Here is a 24,181-nt window from a genome sequence, read left to right on the forward strand (position 1 = left end):
AATAGTCGAAAGCATAAGCTTTTCTTTTGTCTTCTGCTTCCTCTTTCTCCTCCTCCTCTTCTTCTTCTTCTTCAATAATCCTTTAGTTCAAACTATAGTCATCATTTGAAGTCATGCTCAAATTTAGCTTAAAAGCTTTAAGAATACAGCTTCAATAAGCAGAGACTGAAGGATATTAAATGGCATGTAAGAGAAATTGGTATTAACACATTTTCATATAATCTGTCTTTCTTTAAGAATTTGATAAGCAAAATCAATTGAACTTTGTCACAGAATAATGCCATGCTGCTGTTATACTTTTTCCCATCCATAGGGTGATATAAAATCGATCTGTGCATTTTTCAAAGCAGGAGGCATTGGTACTTTGACAGAGTTCTATTATGGCGACAGCATTTCTATTATGCCAAATGTCTAATGTACACCTAATGATTGTATTATACACAGAAAGCTGTTATGCACTGATTACCAACTGCTGTTTATAATCTTTTGAATGCATTTTTCTGATGCACAAAAAAATGATGGGAAAAGTAACAAGAGGGGGAAAATGGAAAAGAACGTGATCCATAAACAATGGGTCTTCATATAGCTCCATGTGGCTACATCAAGCCTCATGATGTCTGAGAATCACTGACAAGTTTTAGGAGCATGATAAATTTCTATGCCTAATAGCAATAAAGCAAACAGTAGGCTCTGATTTAAAGTGAACGTGAATGCTGGAGGTTTGGTGACACTTGAGACCATGGGTCCTGTGCTTCTTTGGCTGAACAGTAACTACTGAGCTGACTATGCCCCATGTGTAAATCACGAGTCATCCAACTGGATCAGATAAATTTTCCCATGGAGAAGCTGCTGGCTTAAATGTTCAGAACTATTTTCTATGTTGGTTATGATCTAAGTATGTTTTCAAATATTTAAGAGGCTCAGTAGAGAAGAAAATAAAATGTCTTAGTTCCTTTGAGCAGGATACGTGTCATCGATGCCAAGAAATTGAGTTATCTATTGGAGATGGTGCATTAGAGGTCATCACTTTGGAAGGCAAGTGATCGAGAGAGTAGTACAAAGGGATGGGTTTGTTCTCTCAAAAGTTAAATATAGAATTGCCACATGGTCTAGCAAATGAGTACATATGACTCCTAGGTATCCACCCAAAAAGGTAACAGATATTTGTATACCAATGTTTATAGTAGCACTTTTAAACAACCCAAGTGCCTGGACAAATAAAATGTTGCCTATGTACAATGTAATACCATTTATTCTTGGAAAGGAAATATATGCTAAGACATAGATGAACCTTGAAAATATTATGCTAAGTGAAATGAGCTAGACACAAAAGGGTAAATATGGTATGATTCCACTTATAAGAAGTACCTAGAATGGGCAATTCATAGAGGCAGAAAGCAGAATCCTGGTTGCCAGGGGCTAGAGGGAGGGATGAATAGGAATCCATTGTTGAATGGACAGAGTTTCTGTTTGAAATGGTTCAAAAGTTCTGAAAATGGTTGTAGTGCTGATAAATGCACAATGCTCTGAAAATATTTCATGCCACTGAATTGCACACTTGAAATGGTCAAATTGGTAAAATTTGCTGTGTATATTTTGCTACAATATAAAAAGGCAAAAAGAAGAACTGGGCCTCAAAAAAAAGGATTAGTATAATGTTAAGTTTTAACATCTTAAGGCTTGATTGCCCTGTTTTAACCTTGTCTGAAGTCTTTCTGAAGCTAAAAAAAAAAAAAAATAGTCCTGGCCACTTATGATTCTACTTGAGAGAAAGAAATTAGCTGCTTTAAAAGTTCTAGGTTACAATTAATCTTTTTATCACTTCAGTAATTAGTTATGGAAGGCTTACAATATGCTCAGCACTGTTTTAGATGTTAGTGGACAAGAAGATAAAGTTTAATAAAGCTTATGTAGTAGTCAAGGAAAGCTCCAATGGACCAAGAAGAAAAAAATTATTTTTTGCTGTACTGAAGATTGAACTCAGAATGACCCACTTGCTTGGGAAGAGCTCTGTCACTGAGTACCCTCCCAGCCATTTTTTGAATTCTTATTTGTGAAATAAAGTCTCACTACATTGTTGAGGCTGACCTCAAATTTGTGATCTTCCTACATTAGCTTCTCAAATACCTGGGATTACAGGTATGTACCAGCATGCCCAAATGAGAGAAATTCTGATAGTGACACATCTTATGAGAAAAAGTGGAATACAGTGGCAAGGAGTGGGAGCAAGGGAGGGAAGGATGCTACTGCAGAGAAGCAAATCAAGAAATACTGAAACTAGGATGTTTGGAAGAAATCAGCAGAACTGAGAGCCGAGGGCAGTGTTTGGGCTGAAGGATAGACTCAAAAAAGGCCTGCTGGCGGGAAATCGACTGACCTTTTCAGTAACAGAAGGAAAGCTCTTGTGCTGGGTCATAGTGAGAAAAAAAGGCGAGCCAGGAAATGAGAATGGACAATTTAAGGCATTGTTTTTTATATCAAGGAGTGTGCCAAGGAAATCCATTGCAAGGGTTTGAGCAAGACAGTGGCTTAACCCAATTTATCTAGTTTGCTATATAGCAGTTCAACCTTCACCAGTGACAATCATGTAAAAGGCACATGTAAGGCCTTAAATATTTGGTGAATGAGAGAACATGCCTACTGATTAAACTCTTCTTCAAAGTCTTAAATTCCTATTATTCATTCAAGTGAGATGGAAGACAGCTCAGTTCCACATACATTTTTCTATATAAACGTTAAAAATACAAAATAAAATAAAAGACTTTGCATATAAGCTCCACATTTTGTTTATGCAGTTTTGGTTTGTGTGAGTTTTTGAGACAAGAGTTTGGCTACGTCCTGTCACAGACTGCTGAGTGCTGGGATTAAGGGTGTGCACCATCACATCTGACTCAAGTTCTATGACCTTTGAAGATTGTATGTTATAACAATGATAATGACAATGCAAAGATATTTTTATTAGACTGATTCCCAATTTTGTTTTGAAACTATTTCAGAATAACTATAAGACAATTTATTCAGTGTCATATATGTTTAGGAACTATAGAGTAAAACAGTTAAAAGGATTTACTGTAAAAATCTCAGTATATAATATATGTGTTCAAAAGGGAGATAGTATGAATTATTAATTTACACCAAAGACCTTTCCCAAGATACCCCTTTCAACATCAAACTAACCAGTGCGCCAAAGGACCACTTTGGGAAATGTAACTTTAAACTGCCCCTTTCCTTTAACTTCGTATGCCCCTCCCTATACATGTGGAATACACAATTCAGGTCCTTTTATTTTTTGACCATTTGTGCTATAGTCTCTCTATTTTTATGGCGGTGATTAGTTCTATTTTCTTTTCTGTAAGTCATTTTTTTGTGAAAGTTTTGCTTCCTAGTAACTAGTTTTCAAACTTCACAAGTTAAATATGATCCATTTGATGGATTAGTCAATTGTCCTCATATTACTGGGCTTCAATTTCCTCCCTTCTGTAAGAATAAGCTGAACCTATTTGGTAGGATTAATCTGACCAAGGAAATTACCAACGTTTTTCTCTACAGTGACTCATGGGGACCATAACCTTTTCAGGTCAGGAAAAAGTGGCCTAAGTCTTCACTGTCCAAATTTGTCTGTGCTTCTGAGTCATCTGAAGGATTTTAAAGTCATGCAGCTTCCCTCACCCTGGGAATAACTGAGTCAGAAAAATACTCAAAGTGGTCCTGATGCAACTGGATCTCAGATTCTCTAATTTGAATTTATTTTTATTGTCTTAAATTTAGAAAAAGATAATCCTAATAATAAAACAATTTTTATTTATCATTTGATACATTTTTAAGTGTTTTTTTCAAATACGTCCAAAAATTCTGAGATGTTGGTGGGACATATAAATTCCATTTCATAAATGACATCCATAAGATGTCTGAGAGAAGGTGATATTAGACAAGTGACTTAGTCTCTTTGTGCCTTATGTTCTTTACCCATTATAAGGTTATGAACAATAGCATCAGCCTGAAAGGGCTTGTAGGGATGAAATGAAAAACACAGCTAAGGGAGCCAGTTTAACAAGAAACAGTCTTTTTTTTTATACTATGTCCAATAAATGGAAGGAACAATTGATTTGAAGACTTTTGCAAACACATTATGTTGAAGGATAATGATTTTAATATGTTAATATAAATTCAGTCAAACCATCAGATTTAATTTTCATTTAAATGCTTAGTAAGAATTTATACAAATTATCACTTTTTCTTTAAACCATAGGTATACTATTAGGTGTAGTACAAAGATCAAGCTTAGTGTGGTTAATGATAGCCATTTACTTCAGCGTAGCTCTGCGAAAGCCATGAGGCCATGAGCATCACTTACAAAGTCACACTTATTTACATTTGGAGATGTTAGCATTCTGTATAAAAACAGTAAATTCTTTGTAAAGAATAGAGTACCATATCAGGTAGCAAATTGCCTATAGCATGGGCAGTGCTGTGTGATCTATTCTGAAGAAGAAAAATCCCATACAGAAAGAACATGATAAATATGCTAAGTTTATACAATATGTGCTCAGTGATAAATATTCTAAGCATGTGCTGTAATAATTCTCTCATCAGAGCAGCCTGGTTACTACCATCAGCAGATACTGATAATTAATCAACTGAAATGAATCTTTACAGAATAAACAAATCTGTCATACATGAATGATGATTATGTCTCTTTCAGCTCTGAAGACTTTCATAACTTATTCATGCCAACATTATGAAGGCTTCTCCCTTAGGAAACAAAGCATCTTTTACGAAGATCTCTTTTTAGTCTGTTTTTGGCTATTTATGGTAGAGAATTGGAAGAAGCCAATAGAGATCCTCCTATTTCATCTCCAAGAGGAACAGAGTGGGTCTCTTAGTCTTGGACATGTGTATATTTGCAATCTTGCTGGCAGAGCAGAGATGGCTTGCCCTGACTGCATTCATGGAAGTTGATCCAATACATTCAAATAGGAGCAAACAACCCCACTGAGAAATCTGTGTGTAGGCTGATTTGCAGATTTTGAAGAGAGACATTAACTTCTATAGTTAGAAAATGTGGAAAGAAGAATAGAATATGCTAGACATGAACAGGCCACAAGTTGGTCATAAAGAAATGGGTATCAACTCATAAACAAAACATAGCATAACCCAAGTAACACCTTAATCTGGTTTATTTTTCTATTAAAGGTAATACTCAGAGCTGGAGATGTAGCTCAGTGACAAAGCACTTGCCTGGCATACATAAGACCTTGTATTTGATTCCCACCATTAGAGAAAAAAAATACAATTCCTTACAAATTGTTTGCTTTTTAAAAAAGCCTATGAGCAGAGGCCATCAGGGCCTGTTCAACTATAGTGTAACAAACAGCCTTGAAAGCTCCTGACATAGGGCAGCATGAAGATTGTACATTATGCAAGATTCAGGCTCCCTCACCACAAAGCTTCTCTCCCATAATGCAGCCCACTACTCATGAGGATATCTCTCGGCCCTCTTTGTGTTGCTCTACAGGAATGGGGTCCAAGGTCCAAGGTGATAGTCTGCTGGTTGATACTGATATGGTTGTGATCTTGCTGTAATCAATTGATCTATGTCTCTGGCCCAGAATGTCTTCTGTCAACGTGCATAAAGCTTGTTAGCTTGTAGGCAGAGTAAAATCTCAGGTCTTTTAGAGTTTTTACCACTGGATTTAAGTATATTAAATATTTATTATACATTAGTTAAGTTTTAATCTTCTTTAGCCTGATAATCACCTGCGGTCAGTGGCTACACTATTGGACAGTGTTGGTTTGGAGAGAGTTCCTTCTCTACCACGTCTAGTCCATAGTCCCACAGCATGGGGCTTATAAAAATATAGATGCCTAGGGATAGCTTTGGGGGGTGGCTCTACTAAGAGAAGCACCTACTTTAACCAGTAGTTTGGCAGATTATGGTATTAGAGATTAGGGAACATCAAATAACTTATGTTGCTCTGACACATGAAGTAGGCAGTCATCTATCTTGACCTATGAATCCCGCCAGGGGAGCTAAGGGATCAAATGGAGGCTTGAACCTTATTAATTGACAGTTTGCATTTTAAGTTAAGGGCCATCAAGTGTTCTTAATTCTCTACTTCCCCAAAGTGAATGTCTTCCCATCCTACCTACCGTCTGAAGTTTACTAAGCAAATACAGGAAAAGAAATGGAACTTTAGTGCTGGGTTTTGCCTCTTTAACATCAATGTGATCCTTTTCATTGGTATAGAAACTAAGTGCTACAGAGAAATAATTTGCTCACTGTTACGTAGGTGCCATGTAGCAGAACTGGATTGAACTTGAATCCAGATCAGTCTGTTCCACCAAGTCTCGAGTTATTTTTGACCTATTGCCAGAGTTAATGAATTGGGCTGTTTATCAATGGGAAGTCCCAAGGTCACCTGAGAGGGACAGGCTGCTGCTCTTCCCATTGAGCCTAACTCTTGTTCTGCAATGTTATCTCCTGACAGCAAAGCTAAGAAAGCAAGTGACCCAAAATAATTACTCTCTGCACTAAGTGCCAGAAAGGACAAGGCAGGATGGAGAGAGGTAAAGAATGACAAGGAAGTTCTTTGAAAGAGAATTTAGGAAAAGTGAGAAAGTCAGTCGGGGCGGGGCGGCGGGGGGGCTGGCAGAAAGCCAGGCACAAGGCACAGCAAGTGTGAGAGCGAAGGCGAGCTTGGTGAATAGATGAACCAAAGGCCGCTGGAGGTCAGGGAAAGGAGGCCTTGAAGGATGATGGGGACACATTATGGGCAGCCTTAGAAGACAGACATTCAGCTAGAATTTGGTTTTTCTCTCTCTTTTGGTGAATGTTGAGTTTCGTTTTAACCATGTATTGTGTATTTTGAGTTTCATTATATAGGCACACACCTATAGTGTCAGGACTTAGGAGGTGTGAACAGGAGGATGGCAAGTTTGAGAGCAGCAGGGACTACATAGCACACCCCAGGCATTGCAAGTTAAAGAGACCTAGCTCTGCCGCCAGCAGAAGTCCTAGGAGGCTGGATGTGCTGCTTTGCTTTGAGCAGTGGATCCCTAATGGACTCTGGCATCAGCAGCAGGAAGTAAGTTAAAGCACTACTAAGACCGGTGGCCCTGAGGCTGGAGCAGCAAATTGAATCCACCTGACAAGTTCAGACAGAAATAGTCTGATCCAGTCTCTGCAAATTGGAAAACCAGAGCTGACACCAATAGTCTGTTCTTAAATGCTCGAATGCTTTCATGTTCTCTACCTTACATGGGTTTCAATTTCTAGCTTCAGTAGTAGGATTGGGGCTGGCTGTAGCTCAGCAGTAGGGCCTAGGATAGAGTACACAAGGTCCTGGGTTCAATTCCCAGTATATACATACCCAAATTTCCATTTCTTCTAAGTTGATCTGCCTCCTTTGTTCCACACAGCTGTTTCCTTGCCTTTGAAAGGCCCTGAGATAGCAAATCATGGGCATAGATGGCTTTTATTTGTTTAACAGAATGATGGAACCTTAGCCTCAGGTGCGTCTCAGAAGAGCTATTCTGATACTTTCACACTAGTACGTTATTAGTATTGTGGTGATACTATTAATATTAACTTTATAGTAAATATATACTCTTCTGTGCCAAATGATTTATATTCATTTAATTCAATATGTATGGCAACATTGCAAAATGAGTATTTTTATTTGTGTTTTACAACTTGTAAGATTTACCACTTGTGCTTAGCTCTCTTCACCTTCCTCCACGCATCAGAGCATACTGCATCTTTATCTCACAGATTCCTTTAAACCCAGTCACTGAGGCTCTCTTGTCCCTCACAGGATTGGCTGCCTTGAGAATAAACTGTCTTTTGTAAACAAACCAAAAACTCACTTTTTAAAGATTGCTTTACTAAGCAGCTAACTACTGAAATTTTAATTCTTTATAAAGAGTTAAAATAATTCTTTTGCTTTTAAGATAGGGTTTTGCTGTGGTTCCCAGGATGGCCTCAGACTCTCTCTGATCTCCTGCCTCTGCTCTTGAGTGCTAGGATTACAGGCATGCTCTAGCATGCCTGGCTAATTTCAGAAATACTTACAAAAGAGTTGTTGTGTTTAGAAGAAATGTTGTGGGATGGTTGGAGCTAAAAGCTTGCTGTGTACCTCACCAGCACACTGGCCGCTGCACCTTCTTGCTGGTCAGGTGGTGGTGGGCAGCTGAGGCACCTGGCTGCTCTGCGATGCAATTCTGAGTGTCCTGAGGGATCACGGTGGCCCACGCTGGATTTGTCACTGGCATGAATGGCACTGTTGGGACCACAGGATTGTACCTGGATTCACAGAAACAGACAGGGTGGATGTAGAATCAAGGGGTGTTTTGGCTCTGTGTCCTAGAAACTGGATTCAACCTCCAACTGTTTTTGAGGTTATTAGCCTAAAGCTGTCACTTTTGCTTTATTCAGGATGATATGTAACTATGATTAAAGGTACCAAATGTTCTGTTCTCAGAACTAATATCTCTGTAAGATTTGTTATATGGCGATAATATTTTCACGACAAGATATGTCAGACAAAATTATGACTCCTCAAACTTGTCCCTGTCTCCGTCCTTGGAACTTGTGAATATATTATATTACACGGCATAGGATGATTAAAGTAGCAAACAAAAATAAAGTTATTATTTTAGGCTATGTTTCCACCATTCTTAACCTTCAGTACCTCAAGATGACTGTATTTGGAGTAAGATGTTTAAAGAGTTAATTATCTTAAAGTGAAGTCATTAGGGTAGACCTTAATCCAATAAGACTAGTGTCACATTCTAAAAAGAACAGGACAGACACAGCAGGATGAAACTGAGAGAAGATGATTCTCTAGAAGCCAAAGAGATTAGCCCCAGAAGGAATAAATTCTGCCAATGACTTGATTTTAGAATTCTGAGAAAATAAATTCTTGTTTTTAAGCATCCCAGTGTCTTTTATGGCAGTTCTAGATAAGGTAATAATCAGTTGCACTCAATATTTAGAGGCTTTATTTAAAATGTGGGTGATTCCCAATGTAACCCCCAGAGTGCTTAAATGTAGAAGAGGGAGGTGGGAGATTGGAGTGATGTAATATGGAAATGGCACTTTCTATTTCCAGCTCTAAAGGAGAAGAAGAGTCATGAGCAAAGGAATATGGGCAGAAGGGACAAGGAAATGACTTCTCTCCTAGTGCCTCCAAAAAGCCACCACTCCGCACTGCTCTCAAGAACTAGCAGTTTAAGGCTTTGCTCACAGAGCATATTTCACAGCTTTGGGGATTTGTTTTCAATCACACTTTTCCAAGGTGTCTTATTTTTCTTCCTTCTGACTCACTTGCTGCCTCCCCTTCCTTCCTTCTTTACTCTAAAAATGTTGACACAGCTTTCTCATTTTCCTACTAAGGAACAAGGCTATATTCATTTCTGACCTATCATTAGCTGGCTCTTGGGAAGGCTTATCTTTTGTGATCTGACGTTTCTTACAATTCCAAAACCCAATGGCTGTAGCTGAGGGTCTCTCTATGTCCCTGAAAACTCTTCATTTACATGGTGCTTCTCCTACCTGTGGCACCATGTCCTTTACCAGGCTTGTCAATATGCTTGCAAAATGCAACACACATAAAGAATTATAATTACAGTTTATAGTAACATGCCTACAATTTGCTTTCTTTGCAAGCATTTTGGCTTTCTAGCAATCTAAGTAGCAATGGTGTCTTTTGTTTCCTTGGTTTTTAATAACGGAGTTGAAGAAAATCAGATAGTTTAAGAGTACAGTTAAAGGGTATCTACAAGGCACAGGTACTCTGGTAGAAGGGAAAACTCAGAGCTGGGCAAACTACTCTTCTGAACTTTTGGAGCTTGAGCTCATGCTCATATTAAGTACCTGTTACTTCATGAGCTTTCCCCGTGATTTGGCTGCTTTCCCAGCCAGTGAGATTGGCAAAATAAAACACAGGGCTATAAAACACAAGGCTGTCATAACAAGATACCATACACCAGATGGCTTCAAACAACAGGAACTCATTCTTTCACCTTTCTGGTGAATAGAAGTCCCCAGTCAAAAAATTGGTAAGACCATGTGGCCCTCCGATGTCGTCTATTGATCTTCAATGCTCCTTAGCTTGCAGCTGTGATGCTCTAAGCTCTACTTTTTTTGCAAACGAAGGTTCACCCAGTGTTTCTATGTCTAGAGAGCACCACTCGTATAAGACTGAGAGCCCACTCTACTGCAGTACGACTTCATATTATCTAGTGACATCTTCAATTTCCAAATAAGGATCTGATCTGAAACACTGGGGGTTGGACTCTTTGGGGGACAGGGTTCATACCATAATAAGGCTTCTTCCACCAAATTCAATGCCAGTTTTTAAATGGTAGGGACAGAGAAAGGACAAATATTAGACAAGTCACTCACATTTACGTAAGGGGGGCACATCAGTCTATCAGTATAGAACAATGTGGCAAAAAGCAAAGTGGTGGGTGCTCTGCCAGCTTATACTTTATCTTCTCAAATGATGTTTTTCATAATTCTGGTTATAGCTGAAGTGGAGACCAAGAAGGACCTTTCACTTTCTTATTCTCAGGCTGGTGATGGATCTTAGAAATTTTATATTCTAGGCAATTCTAGAATGAAGAAGAATGCTTAATTGGGTACGATTTCAAATGTAAATTAAATTACACTTTTAGAATCTATATCCAGTGTGGTAGATTCAATAATAGTGGCCTCAAATGATGTCTCCATGCTAATCCTAATCTTTAGGGTCTATGAATCTTACTTTAAATGACAGAGATTTTGAAGATGGAGGAAGCACAAAAGCCTTTGGAAAAGACAGAGAAACAAGATTCTCCCCTAGAGCCTGGAGGCAGAACAAGGCTTGGTATTGCATCAATCGTTGCTCATTTCATATTGCCATCCTCCAGGCAGTAAGGGAATAAATTTCCTTTATTTTTAGCTATCAACTTTATAGGAATTTATTATGACAGCTATAGGAAATTCCAGAATTTCAAGAAAAAAATATAATGGAATCTTACATGTTTTCTATTTTAAAAAAGGTAGTGGAATATTATTTATCTTTTTAAAATTTTTGTACTGGGAATTGAACCAGGACCATGTGGATGGTCCTACTACCATATATCCCCAGCACAAATGGAAACTGAGAGATGTTACAGCATAGATAAAGCTTGAGGACACTGCGCAGAGTGAAATAAGCTAGCTGTAAAAAGACAAATACTATATGATTTCAAGAATAGTCTGATTTATAGAGATGGAAAGTTACACAGTGGTTGTCATGGGATGGAAAGGAGGAGGAACAGGAGTGGTTATTTAATGGGTATAGAGTTCTAGTTTTGTAAGATGCAAAGAGCTCTGAAGATGGGCCATACAATCATGTGAATGTATTTAACATTTCCAAATGTATATTTAGAAATAGTTAAGGGATAGCTTTTATACTGGTATACTTTACCAAGTTTGAAAGTTTAACTTATAGAAGGAGAACTTTATTTGCTAAAGATAAATATACAGCATATGCTGAGATTTTGCTTCATGAAGTTGTATTTTTTCAGCACCTTTAATCTAAATCCTTTTATAGCACTGAGCTGCCTCTCTACAGCTGCTGTACTTTATCAATTCCTTTATTTCTTCACTCTTTCCTGGTCTTTCTCCTCAGTTTACAAACATGTTGAAGTCTTCTGAGCTTTGTTGGACCTGGGGACTTTGTTAAGTACTGGCTCTTTTTTGAAAGGCTTTAAAAAAAAATAACATAAGTTGTATGTCACACAGCATATTTTCCTTACAGTTACACATTCACATCCTCCGAAGTACTCTATGTTTGACATAGGATGACTTCCTTTCTCCCTCCCCAATCCCACATGTGATCAGTCACATTGGCCAATTAATTTTGTTTTATGTACTGTATTCCTCTAGCTCTATCCCACTGCTTGTCTATCTGTAGATTCTGGTTGTTTGCTCTTGACCTGTCGTCTACATTGCAAGCAGGGAGTCTTAGCTTGGTTTTTGGTGTTGCAATACAACACTTGAGACCAGGCAACTAATCAGAATCAAAAATTAATTTACTAAGGAATTGAATTTCTTTACCGATTTTAAAGGCTGATAATATAGGGCCTACTGCCTCGTTTCCACAATGGCTCAAAATGAGCGAATTCATTTCTCAAGCCCTTTTTACAGGAGTTCTATTAATCCATTTGTTAGGGCAGAGTCCACAGGACCTGAACATCTCTCCAAAACTCCATCTCCCACCTCCAATTTAGTCCACACTGTTGCAGTAGACTAACTTTCCAAACTATGAATTTTCGGGCCACATTCTGACAGCACAGAGAGATCCCTCTACATTGGAAACCAAACCCTGCTGCGCCCAGGATTAAAGCTCTTCAGCCAGAGATGGCCTCCAGCTTGATACCCTAGACCCTTTGTGACATGGTCACTGTCTGCCATCTGCCAGTCCCACAGCTCTGGTTCCTTCCCTGACCCTTAATTTAAGTTCACCTGCAATTTCTAGGTCCGCGTCCCTAGTTTTCTCTGGATGGAGCACTCTTGCAATCCTCTTACTGGACTAACATAGCCGCTTCCCTGCATCCGATTCAGGCATCACCTAGAAGAAGCTGGGGCTTCTCAGCGTGCCCGGGAATAGTTTGCTGCCTGCACAGCTTCTATGAAAGAAGTTAAACATTTAGGTATCTGCCTTCTTTCAACCCTTGGACTCTCTAAGGCCCTTACCAACTCGTGATTCTGAAGGTTCCAGTATTGAGGACCCCGACTGGCACAAAGCAGACTTTCATTATGTAGTCCGGGTTGGCCTTAAACTCCTGAGTGCTGGGCTTACAAGTCTGCACCATCTCACCCGGCCAGGTTAGATTTTTAAAAGTAGGCTTGCTAGCAATACGTGCTGTTCTCCTTGCATCCCGTCAAGGCATTTGGATTGCAGGCTTTGTTGGCTTCACCGCGTGAGTGCAGATTAAGTCCTTTCTGAAAGCGAGCAGGAGGACCCGGGCTAAACGCAGGCCCTAGTGTTCCACTTCCCGGGCCAAGCGCAGGCACCTCCCTCCTCGGATCACCTGTCTTCAGGTGACCGGCCTGAACCCCGTCTGGCCCGACACTGGACAGTGCTAGGTGCCTCATCGTCCCTCCAGCCCCCGGCCCGGCCCGGCCCGGCGCAGGGCAGAGGCCGCCGGCTCACGCACGCCCCCGCCGGGCCCAGCCAATGGGCAGGCGGCGCCCGCACGACCCGCGCCGGAGGAGGGCGTGGGGAGGCCGCCTCGCGCGCACGCCGGGCCGAATCGCCGCCCCCGCCGGGACGGGAAGTGAGGCGCCTGCCGTCCCAGCCCGAGCAGCCAGCGTCCCGCGGGCCCGCAGCCGCGTGCAGCATGGCGGCCGCCAAGGTAAGCGGGCCGGGGCGCGGCGCCTGCCGGCGCTGCCCACTGGGTGCCGTGCGCGGGGCTCCGAGGACGCCGGCCCGTCCCCCGCGCGGCGCCTTCCGGGCCGCACGTGTGCCGACGGCACCGGGCCCTGGACACGCGGCCGCCGACACTCCCCCTCGGCGCGGACGCCAGGCGGCTGGCGGCGGCGCGGGGCGCGCGTGCTCGGCACCTCCGGGCGCCCCGCCGGTCCCTCGCGGCCGGGACCCGGTTCTCCTTCCAGGCCGCAGGGCCGGGCTGAAGCCTGATCCCACTACGTCTCCAGGGCTCCGCCCTCCCGCGGGTGGGGAAGGCACCCTCACCGCGGCTGGGCACCGCCTGGAAACCTGGGTTGCCAGTGCGTGCCGGCTGGAGACCCTTCCCCGTCCCCTCGCCCACCCTTCCCTTCCTCTGCCTGTCTGAAAGCGCTTGCAAACCAAGCCTGGTGCCTGTGGGAGGTTTCTTTGGGAAATGGCAAAACGTACTGTCTGGAGCCTGTGACTCCCGTGAATTTGTCCTTAGAGGGAATTCTGTGTGCTGTGAATCATTCACTAGCCCAGGCACTAGGGCTCTGGCGCTTGACCTCTCCTCTTCACCAGTGCTTGAAACCTGGACACCATTTCAGTCTCTTTGCAGCGCGTTTCAACTTTTCTGGCAGGATTCCATGTTTAGGCCCAATCACTTGAATCAGTGGAATTTATCGCTTTTAATTTTAAGTTCTCGAAGGCAACCCTTTAATCAAGACTATACAACTTCTTAGCTCATTTTAAGTGCAGTGAACTTAAATGTACCCACAATTCAAACATTTGCCCCTAATCAAAACTCTGTGATAACCCTCAAGAGGAAAACATGGCCAACATATCATATTCCTATTTATTCAAGCAAACTAATCACATTTGCAATGGAAATTGTAAGCAGACAAATATATTTAAATGCTGTTCTGTGACTTACATCTCTCTAGGCTCCCCAAATCTGCAGGCTTCTTTAGGTTCCCAGACCACTTGGCTCAAGGTAGCCTTCTGAGTTTGATTCTTAGGACTGTGTACGCTGGTTGTATTTGAGCGTAGGTGTATGCCTCCGCAAATTGCATATGTATGCATTTAATTTGGAAGCTGCGTTCTTGCAAGCTCAGTACCCATTGGTCTTTTCTTTGCGTTAAATTTCATGCAGCTAGAATACAAGGCTTGGTATGAATCATTTTTCTATAGTAGGTAAGAATAAATACCCATTTTTGGGTCATTTTTATGGTTGTAGATAAATTAGATAATTTTACTGAATGTAGTTGGAAATACACTTCACTAATTTAAAGTAAAATAGGTTGAGATGGAAGCCTTTTTTTGGGGGTAAAGGATTTCCTAAGTTGATCAGGGGCTGATTTTAAACTTGCTATCCCTGCCTCAGCTTTCCAAGTAGTTGTAATAGATGTGCCTTACTGTATTTTGTCAGAAGGACCGTTTTAATTGTTTTTTTTATTTTGTTATTTTTCTAGTACTGAGGATCAAACCCAGAATCTTCACACTGAGCCACACCCCAGCCCTTTTTAAAATTTTGAGAGAGGGTCTTGCTAAGGTTGTTGAAGTTACCCAGGTAGGCTGGAACTTTGGATCCTTCTGCCTCAGCCTTCCAGAATGCTGCGATTATAGACATTTGCCACCACACCCAGCTTTTATTTTTTTTAAGTTTTACATTATGTTAAGAGTGCTTTATTTTATTTTATTTTATTTTATTATTATTTATTTTTTGCCAAGGAATGAGAGTCTGGAAAAATGAGATTTTTAATATTGGAAATCCTGTGTTTTTATTCACTCCCTTCTGTCTAGGATTTCTGATGGCTTACATCTGATGTACAGATATTTATGATCTGACAAGACATAACATAATCAAATCAGAGTAAATAAGAAAGCCAGCATAAAGAGAATAAGATGAAGCCAACACTAAGGTTAGCAGAAAATAAGCATGTGCTTGCTGGAGCTAATTGCATTTTTCAGCAGTCAAAACAAAGAGAAAAATAATCTGAGATCAGTCACTGGGAAGTAGTGTCTTTTTGTTCTGTTATCTGGGGCCATTTTCTCCTGTGTCGTTTTATATACTGCAGATGAACTGCATTTGAAACTGTCTCAGAGCCACAAATGTATCTCTCTGTGTTGTACAAAGCTGTTTTGGTGTTTCTCATTGTAGGTAAGAGCAGTGTTATAAATGAAACCTTAAAAAGAGGGTGTGCCTGTCTCTGTCAAAGAATGATTGTCCACAGCTGGGTGTGGTGGCACATGCTTGTGATTCCAGCACTTGGGAGGCTGAGGCAGGAGCATCCTGATTTCTAAGCCAGTGTGAGGTACATAAACCCCTATCACTAACACCAAGAGAAAAAAAGGTGCCCCTAACCTAAGTTGCTTTTGGGTTAGCCATTCATCAGCCAGCACTAGACATGCAGAATGATATGAGCTGAACAGAGCTGTAGATGTAAAAAACATATATCTTTTTCTTCTGAAAAGTTGAACTTCAGTAGGAGAGACATCTATCTCAATAGAATGTTAAGGAATTGGGCTGGGAACTTGGAGACTCTACAACCAGAGGAAAATTCCAATCTTTATTGCACTCCCTCTGGTGAATTGTTTTGAGTAATTAAGCAACTGGGTGGTGGCCACAACCAGTCATTGCTAGCAAGGTATCTCCTTTTAGTTTTTCTTGGTGGTTGTAAGTATTTAAATGTAACTAATCAATTGTTTCCTTTAAATAGTTTAAATATTAAGATTGACAATCTAATCTTTGGTCTGCTTTTTGTTTTGATTTCCACTACCAAGGTTACTATTTAGCAATGGAAGAGATACAATACAGTGTTGTTTTAATGAAGTAACATTGATCTGAAAGTCTGTATTTTTGAGGTGAACTCAAGCTTTCACTCTCTTGTGGGAATAATTCCTCTGTTTCCTTGTTAGATCTGCTGTACTCTGTGCGGTTTCAGGGTGTTTCCAAAACTGCCTTGCTTGCATTAAAATGAAAATGAACTTTATGAGACTACATTTTACTGAGTTCCATAAATAGCACAACAAAGAAGCAAATAAAATCCAACAAACACTCCTCATGCATTTTTAACCACTTATCAGTCTGATTTTTTTCAACACAGGATTGCCAAAAATTGCTTATTTTTTCATTGATTTTTATAAGAATGTAGCAAAAATGGCAGTTTCATCAGTTTATTCAGTACAGGCATTGATGGGTGGGCACAGCGCTTGCCTGAGCCATGCTCACTCAGGGTAGTCAGGTTGGGCACAGAAGCGCTGCCTGCATGGCCCTCACGGTGCAGTGGTGAGTGGTTAACAGAGGTGATCTCTCTTTGGCCTCTTTTTTACTTTGGTGTATAATCGCTGTCACGGGTTAATGTTATACATTGAGAATGATAAAATTAAATTACATGAAACTATTAGAAGGTATGGGAATCTTCACCTGAGTTCAGCAATTCGAGATGAGAGATATTCAGGGATAAAACCTTGGATATGGATGAGTCATTTGGGTGAGATTGGCCTAGAACTAAAAGAAAACTTTTAACAAACCATTAATAATAGTGAAAACTTGGCCTGACAGAGACACTTAAGATTGATTGATAATGAGTTACAACCGTGCTGGTTGATTCATTTGGGATTGTCTTGTATTCTTTCTAGTGTTGCAAATGGGACTAGATTGAGGATACTAACACAAATGGGCCTTCCAGAAAACTAGCACCACAGCAGGGACTAAGTTCCCTGAAGGAAACACCCTACTACCCTGGCTCTGGGAGCCTCAGACAGGGGCCCCTGTCTGTGGGCCTTGGGAAGACTTCTCAGAAGTGGTGGTAGCTGCAAAAGAATGGGGAATGTCAAAAGAAAACCTACCTTGCTGGCAGAAATGTAAACTAGTAGAACCATTACAGAAATCAGAATGGAGGTTCCTTAAAAACTAAGAATAAAAATTCCAGTTGACCCAGTCATTTCCTTTTCTAGGCATCTTTCCCAAAGAATTAAAGACATCATATTACAGTGATACATGCATACCCATGTTTATAGCACCACAGTTAGTAGGTAAATCTTGGGATCAGCCTGTATGTCCATCAGCAAGTGAATGGATAAAGAAAACATGTTTTCTGTACATAAAGGAATACTACTCAGCTAAGAGGAGTGATAAATTTGAGTCATTTGTAGGAAAATGGATGCAACTTGAATACATTATGTTGTGAAATAAATCAGACACGTGAGTGTCAAGACAATATGGTTTCTATTATGTGAAAGTATAAATGAAGTGTAGAGAAAAATGAAAAATAAATGGGGTGCAACAAAAGAGTAGATCTTTTACAAATGAGAATGGGAGCAATAGATATAGGATAAGGGGAGGAGGAGATGTGAAAAGAATTGGGATGTGTTGTACACATGTGCAAGCAACCTACAATGAATATAATCATTGTATGTTGGGGTGGGGAGAGAGGAATGGGGATTAAAAATAATTAAAATGTGTTAAATATGTGTATGTCCTCCCAGAGGTGAATATGACCATTATGTACAGCAAATGTAAAATCTAAATTTTTTAAAAAAATAGGATGCATAGGCAAGAGGAAAGATCCAATGCAGTGATCAGAAACAGAATAGCCAAGGCAGGGAAATGAGAGTATATACTACAGTTAGGAGATAAAAATATAGGAGAAAATATAACTCCCAATCTGCTAGATGTCAGATATGCTGCGTTTGTGTTCCTCAAAATTGAAGAGTAGCAAAAATTTATTGAGCGATAGCTTCTGAGACACGGGAGGGTTCCAGGAAGTACATTGTCACTGAGGCTACTTCTCTGAGAATGTCTCATAGAACAAAATCACGAGGAGGGGACAAAGTCACAAGGTGAGTACAATGTGGGTCAAACTATATTTAACTAAAAGATTACAGCCACGTAGTTAATATTAATCCAGTACAGAAGCAGGTCACATAACAAGGGTATAATGAAAGAACAAAGTATTTTGGGCAAGGGGTGGGTCCAGAGGTTCTGGGCACTCATCTGGGTGATTGATGTGTATCTGGACTTCAGTGGATCAGGTGATACTAGTTATAGTGCAATTCTAAGTTACTGCTTGTCCCTTAGGGTGGCGTGTGTGCCTGGTAATGGCAACTTTTATCTTGCGGCCTGGGCTTTCAAAGATGCATCACTGGCCACAATTCTGATGTCTTTATTTTTCTGCTGACTTCCTTGAGAGCCCAGTTTCTATCTGACTGAATACTAATTTAGCTGCCTATACTAATAGATAATAAAAGCAGCTAATTTTATGGAGTACTTACTAGATTCCAAGTTCAATTCTAGATGGGTTCCACGTAACTCATTTAATGCCCCTAACAGCTTTCTGAGTTCTACACTATCACCCCTGCTCTGTAGGTGCACCTTGAAACACCAAAAGGTGATATTTGGGACCCAAGATAATTAAATTCTGTAACTTGGGAGAAAATCCTGCCATTGGGCTCCAGAGACAGTACTGTCTGCCTGTGTACTGTGTGCAGGGTGGCACACTGTCCTGCATGTGGGAAAGCTGAGGGGATGGCTGAAGAGGGCAGTTAGGTGTTGCCACGTTAACCAGACTGTAGTTAGGACTGTTTAGTGCTTACTCTGAACCAGGCACCTTCCCGACTGTTTTACACATAAGAACTAAATTTCCATGGTACCAGAAAATGGGTGCTTTGCATTTTTGTCCTTATTTTGTATGTGAGAAACTGAATGGAGGAGGTTCAGTAATTCCTCAAGGTTACAGAGAAGTCAGTGATCTGGCCTGGGTTTGAACCCTGCCAGTCTGTTTTCAGAGTTGTTGTTAACCCCTGTCCTGTGCTCTCCAACTGGACCTTATAAGGAAGTCTGTTTATAAAGATACACATATGAGAATTCACAAGCCATTGAATATGGGCCTGTATATTTCCAGATCACACCAGTCCAGTAATTTTTATATAGGAACACTTTTGTCACTCAGTAGAGGCTTCATGTAGTGTTTTAAATCTAGTGTATTTCCCCATTTTTCCAGATCATACATCCATCCCAGCAGAGCAGTAATTTTTTTTTTATTTTAAAGAGAATAAAACAAAAAGCAGATCAGAACAAAACAAGAAACACAGTATTTCTAAACAAGACAACAAGAGATCAACAGTGGCTACTATAATGTCTCTTGTTTTCTTTGAAATAGTTGTCCATATCTTCACACACAATGAATTCAAACAAAAACAAAATAGTTTAAAACTGATCAAAACAAAAGAATGAAGGCATTACAGGCCTTCAAAACCAGACAATAGGAAACACCAACACTGCTACTATAATGTCTCTTGTTCTCTTCAAAATACCTGTTCATACCTTCACACATACTGAAATCAAATAATAGGAAACAGACTAAAACCAATCAAAACAAAGAATAAAAGCAGTATTGGACTTCAAAAAATGATAAAAAATCAGCAGTGGCTACCATGGGTTTCTTCAAAGTAGCTGTTCATACCATCACGTAATAAAATCAGTTCTTGTAAACTCTTTAGGAGAAGTTCTAGGCATGTATTAGCCTATACAAGTACATCTATTCTTTCTGTATTAGAGGGGAAAAGCAGAACAAAGCAAAATACAAGAAACAAAAGAGACAACAATAACAAAGAACCCAAAAAGTAACAATATAGGCTTTTAAAAGAAGTTAGTAGGAACATAATTAAAGTTGTTATTTTGCAGTTATCTTCAAAAGAGTTACTCAGATTTTCAGATACAAACATGCAAAATTGATCTATTTCTATGAATGTTAACTGTTTTGTTCCAAGAACTAATAGAATTAGTAGCACAATCATCCTAGCTATCCTAAGTGTGTACATACAAATTTACATGTTTTCTTTTCCCTTCCTTATTTTCTCTGTTATTTTTTCCCCTTTGAGCAGTTTCTTACCCTTTCACAATATCTATTGTAGATTTTGCATCTTATTTGCTCTTTCAGTTTCTTGTCCTGGGGAGACAATATGATATTTACACATGTGAGTTGGATTTATTTCACTTATGAGTATGTTCTCAAGTCACATCCATTTACCAATAAAAGCCTCAATGTGATCCTTCATTGTAGCTGAGTAATACTCTATTGTATAAAAATACCACATTTTTTTAAATCCATTCCTCAGTTGACGGGCATTTAGGTTTTTTCCAAGATCTGGCTATTACAAATTGTGCTGTTATAAACATGGGTACACATATATCACTGTGAATGATGTTTTCAGTTCTTCTGGGAATATGCCTAGAAATGGAATAGCTGGGTCAAATGGGACTACTAATCCCAGCTTTTAGAGGAATCCCAGCTTTTAGAGGATTTCCACAGTGGTTGCAATAATTGTTATATGCTTGTTATGGGAAAAAAAACCTGCTTTATTAAAATATAATTTGTATACCATACTGTTCACCTTCTTAAAGAGTACCATTTATTGTTACTTAGTGTATTCATAGAGTTGTGCAATGGTTACCTGTGTCATATATACCTTTATAAAACTTAATTCAGTGACTACTATGTAGGACTTGGGCCATATATTTAACCTTCATGGTTTTCTTATCAGTAATAAAACTGATGTTTGTTTTGAGAAGAAAATATGCTTGTGGTGATAAAGTATTCTTCATGTGGCAGGTTTTCTTTTCCTACCAGTAAAAGAGAAGAAAGAAAAGAATTTTACCAGACCTTTTTAGGGGGTTGATTAGAAATAAAGGAAAGAAAATCTGATTTGTTTTTATGGTACCTGGCACAATAAGTATTGAGATAGCAGGTTTCCATGATCCCATTAATATTTGGATTTTAGGGTTTAAGAAACACAAAATTTTTAGAGCTGCATGATCCTTGAAGTTTGTATAACATGATCTTCGTTTTTCCTTACCCCAGTTCTGTTAACAGCCCTTTTATGGGGGAAAAATGGACTCTTAAGAATTTTTTAAAAATTTATTTTAAAGAGATTAAGACAAAAGAGGACAGAACAAAGCAGATCAGAACAGAACAATGTAAGCAACACAGCACTTCACCACAAGACAACTATAAACAGTAGCTACCATAATGTCTGTTTCTTTGAAATAGTTGAGCATACCTTCACATACAATAATATCAGACATAACAAAATAGTATAAAACCATTCAAGAGAATGAAAGTATCACAGGGCATTCAGAACCAAATACAGAAAATGAACAATGGCTACTATAGTATCTCATTTTCCATATAAAATTTGTTTATACTATCACACATATTAAAATCCAATAGACACAACATGATAGAACCAATGGAAATAGAAGAACAAAAGCATGATAGGACTCTAGAGTAAGATGATATTAAATCAGCACTGGCTATTATAATGACTTGTTTTCTTCAAAATAGCTGTTTATACCATCACAGATAATAAAATCAAACAAACCAGAATAAAACCATTCCAACTAATGAATGAAAACATTATAAGGCTTCAAAGCAGTGTAATGGGGAATCACGATTACAAGAAAATCTTATATACTCTTACCGTTACTTACACTAGGGAGATTATATGGTATTTATATAGTTTGATTTATTTGACTTATGAGTATGGTCTCAAGTTGCACCCATTTATTTATAAATATTTCAGTGTGATCATTCTTCATAGCTGAGTAGTACTCCATGGTATAAAAACATCACAGCTTTTTTATCCATTCCTCAGTTGATGGACACTTACTCAGGTTGTTTCCAAGATCTGGCTATTACAAATTGTGCTGCTGTAAACATGGGTGCACGTATGTCACTGTTTTATGATGTTTTCAGGTCTTCTGGAAATAGGCCTAGAAGTGCAATAACTGGGTCAGATGGGACTTGCAGTCCCAGCTTTTTGAGGAATCTCCAGACTGACCTCCACAGTGGTTGCACCAGTCTACCCTCCCACCAATAGTGCAGGAAAGTTCCTTTTTCCCCATAGCTTCTCCAGCATTTGTTTTTGGTAGTTTTCTTGATCCTGGCCATTCTTTCTGGAGTGAGATGGAATCTCAGTGTGGTTTCAATTTACATTTCTCTAATGACTAATGATGATGAACATTTTTATATACATTTATTTGCCATTTGTATTTCTTCATCTGAGAATTGTGTAGTCATCTCAGATGCCCATTTTTGGATTGGGTCTTTGAATTTCGGGGATCTTTTTTTAAAAAATTCTTTATATGTTTTCGACAGAAGTCCTTTGTATGAGGGACAGTTCACTAAAATTTTTTTCTCAGTTTGTGGGTTTTCTTTTCACTGTGCTGGAGATTTCTTTCAACATACAGAAACTTTTAAATAAGCCGTGATCCCAGTTATTGATTCTGGAAGTATTTCCTGTGCAGTTTGATTCCTGTTCATGAATTCTCTGCCTGCCCCTATGTCTTCAAGATTTTTATCTAATTTGTCTTCCAATAGATTTACTGTTTCTGTTTTAATATTTAGATCTTTGATCCATTGAGAATTTAGTTGTTTAGTACACGGTGATTGACATGGGTGTAGTTTTAGTTTTTGGCATATGGAGAGCCAGTTTTTCCATTTATTAAAGAGACTGTCGTTCTTCCTGTGAACATGTTTGGCCCCTTAATGAAAGATAAGGTGATTGAGTGTGTTTGTAGTTGTGCTTGTATCTTTTAATCTATCCCATTGATCTTCAGATCTGTTTTTATTCCAGTACCATATTGATTTTACTAGAGTTGCTTTGTAGTATAACTTCAAGTCAGGGATTGTGATGCCTTCTGCCTTGCCTTCGCTGCTTAGAATTACCTTTGCTATTCTAGGTCTCTTCTAGCACCAGATGAATTTTAGGAGTGATTTCTCTAGGTTTATGAGGTATGTTAGTGGTATTTTCATTGAGATTGCATTGAATCTGTATAACAGTTTTGGGAGAATGGCCATTTTCATAATATTTATTCTTCCTATCCATGAACAAGGGATGTCTTTTCATTGTCTGAGATCATCTTCAATTTCTTTTTTCAAGGTATTATAATTTTCCCTGTATAGATCTTTTACTTCTGTTGTGAGATTAACTCCTAAGTATTTCATTTTTTTGGATGCTAGTGTGAAGGATGTGGCTTCTCTTATTTCTCTCTCAGTGATTTTGTTGTTAGTGTATAGGAATGCTACTGATTTTTGAGTATTGATTTTGTATCCAGCTACATTGCTGAATTTATTTATTATATCTGACTCCTGGGAAATTTGATATTGGTCCCAGGTCCCTTGAACTTTTCTGCTTTTAACATCGTTCTAGGTCAGTAATTCCAACCTTTGGAATCACATGGGCAGGTGTAAAAGATGCTGATTCCTGGGTCCCACCGTATAGATTCTGATTGAATAAGAGTCTGATGTGGCCTGAATGTGGAGATTTTCAGAAGTTTGACAATCAGTGTTCCAAATTGTATGCCTCGAGTGATCTTCTGTCTCCTTGGGACAAGCCACCAAATGTCATGTATTCATTCAAAGGAGAATTACTATTCTAGTTTTCTTCTTTATTGAGCCTTTTTTTTTTTCATCCTGCTCATGTTCCCTGTGTACTTAGGCATCAAGGTTATACAGTTTTGTACTTATCTAGAACATACAACATTTGTTGATAGCTTTTCTTGTCCCCTGAAAAGTCTCAATGGTTTCTTATCCAGGTAAGTGCCCAGAGAGGGAAGCGTTGCAAAGTCTCTGGTCAAAAACCTTCTGCTGGCTTGTTCTCCAGAGCCTTGGGGTGCCAGTCTTCTGAATTGGTTAGCAATTAGAGGACTGGAGGCTGGTGGGGAGGGCTGAAAGGGAATGGATAATAGGGTGCAAGTT

At 39.4% G+C, this 24,181-nt stretch overlaps 1 protein-coding gene and 1 long non-coding RNA gene across 3 annotated transcripts in view; one reads left to right on the forward strand and one right to left on the reverse strand.

The window, feature by feature from the left end:
• The window catches only part of LOC106028804 (uncharacterized), a 78,871-nt gene extending 64,399 nt beyond the window's left edge, over positions 1–14,472 (reverse strand). The window contains exons 1-2 of the long non-coding RNA XR_010045298.1: positions 14,353–14,472; positions 8,072–8,302 (exon numbers count right to left, since the gene is read on the reverse strand). This is a non-coding gene — a long non-coding RNA (uncharacterized LOC106028804). The remainder of the gene's footprint in view (positions 1–8,071; positions 8,303–14,352) is intronic.
• The window catches only part of Slc25a13 (solute carrier family 25 member 13), a 169,296-nt gene continuing 158,143 nt past the window's right edge, over positions 13,029–24,181 (forward strand). The window contains exon 1 of one of the 2 annotated variants that reach the window (XM_003475007.5): positions 13,029–13,386. In XM_003475007.5, coding sequence (XP_003475055.3) covers positions 13,372–13,386 — 15 coding nt within the window. In that variant the 5' untranslated portion in view covers positions 13,029–13,371. The remainder of the gene's footprint in view (positions 13,387–24,181) is intronic. The other variant, XM_063242426.1, reaches the window with a different exon arrangement.

The sequence above is a fragment of the Cavia porcellus genome, unplaced genomic scaffold (assembly GCF_034190915.1).
Source record: "Cavia porcellus strain 051 isolate PalLab524CR breed Dunkin Hartley unplaced genomic scaffold, mCavPor4.1 scaffold_2, whole genome shotgun sequence".
NCBI classification, from domain to species: Eukaryota; Metazoa; Chordata; class Mammalia; order Rodentia; family Caviidae; genus Cavia; species Cavia porcellus.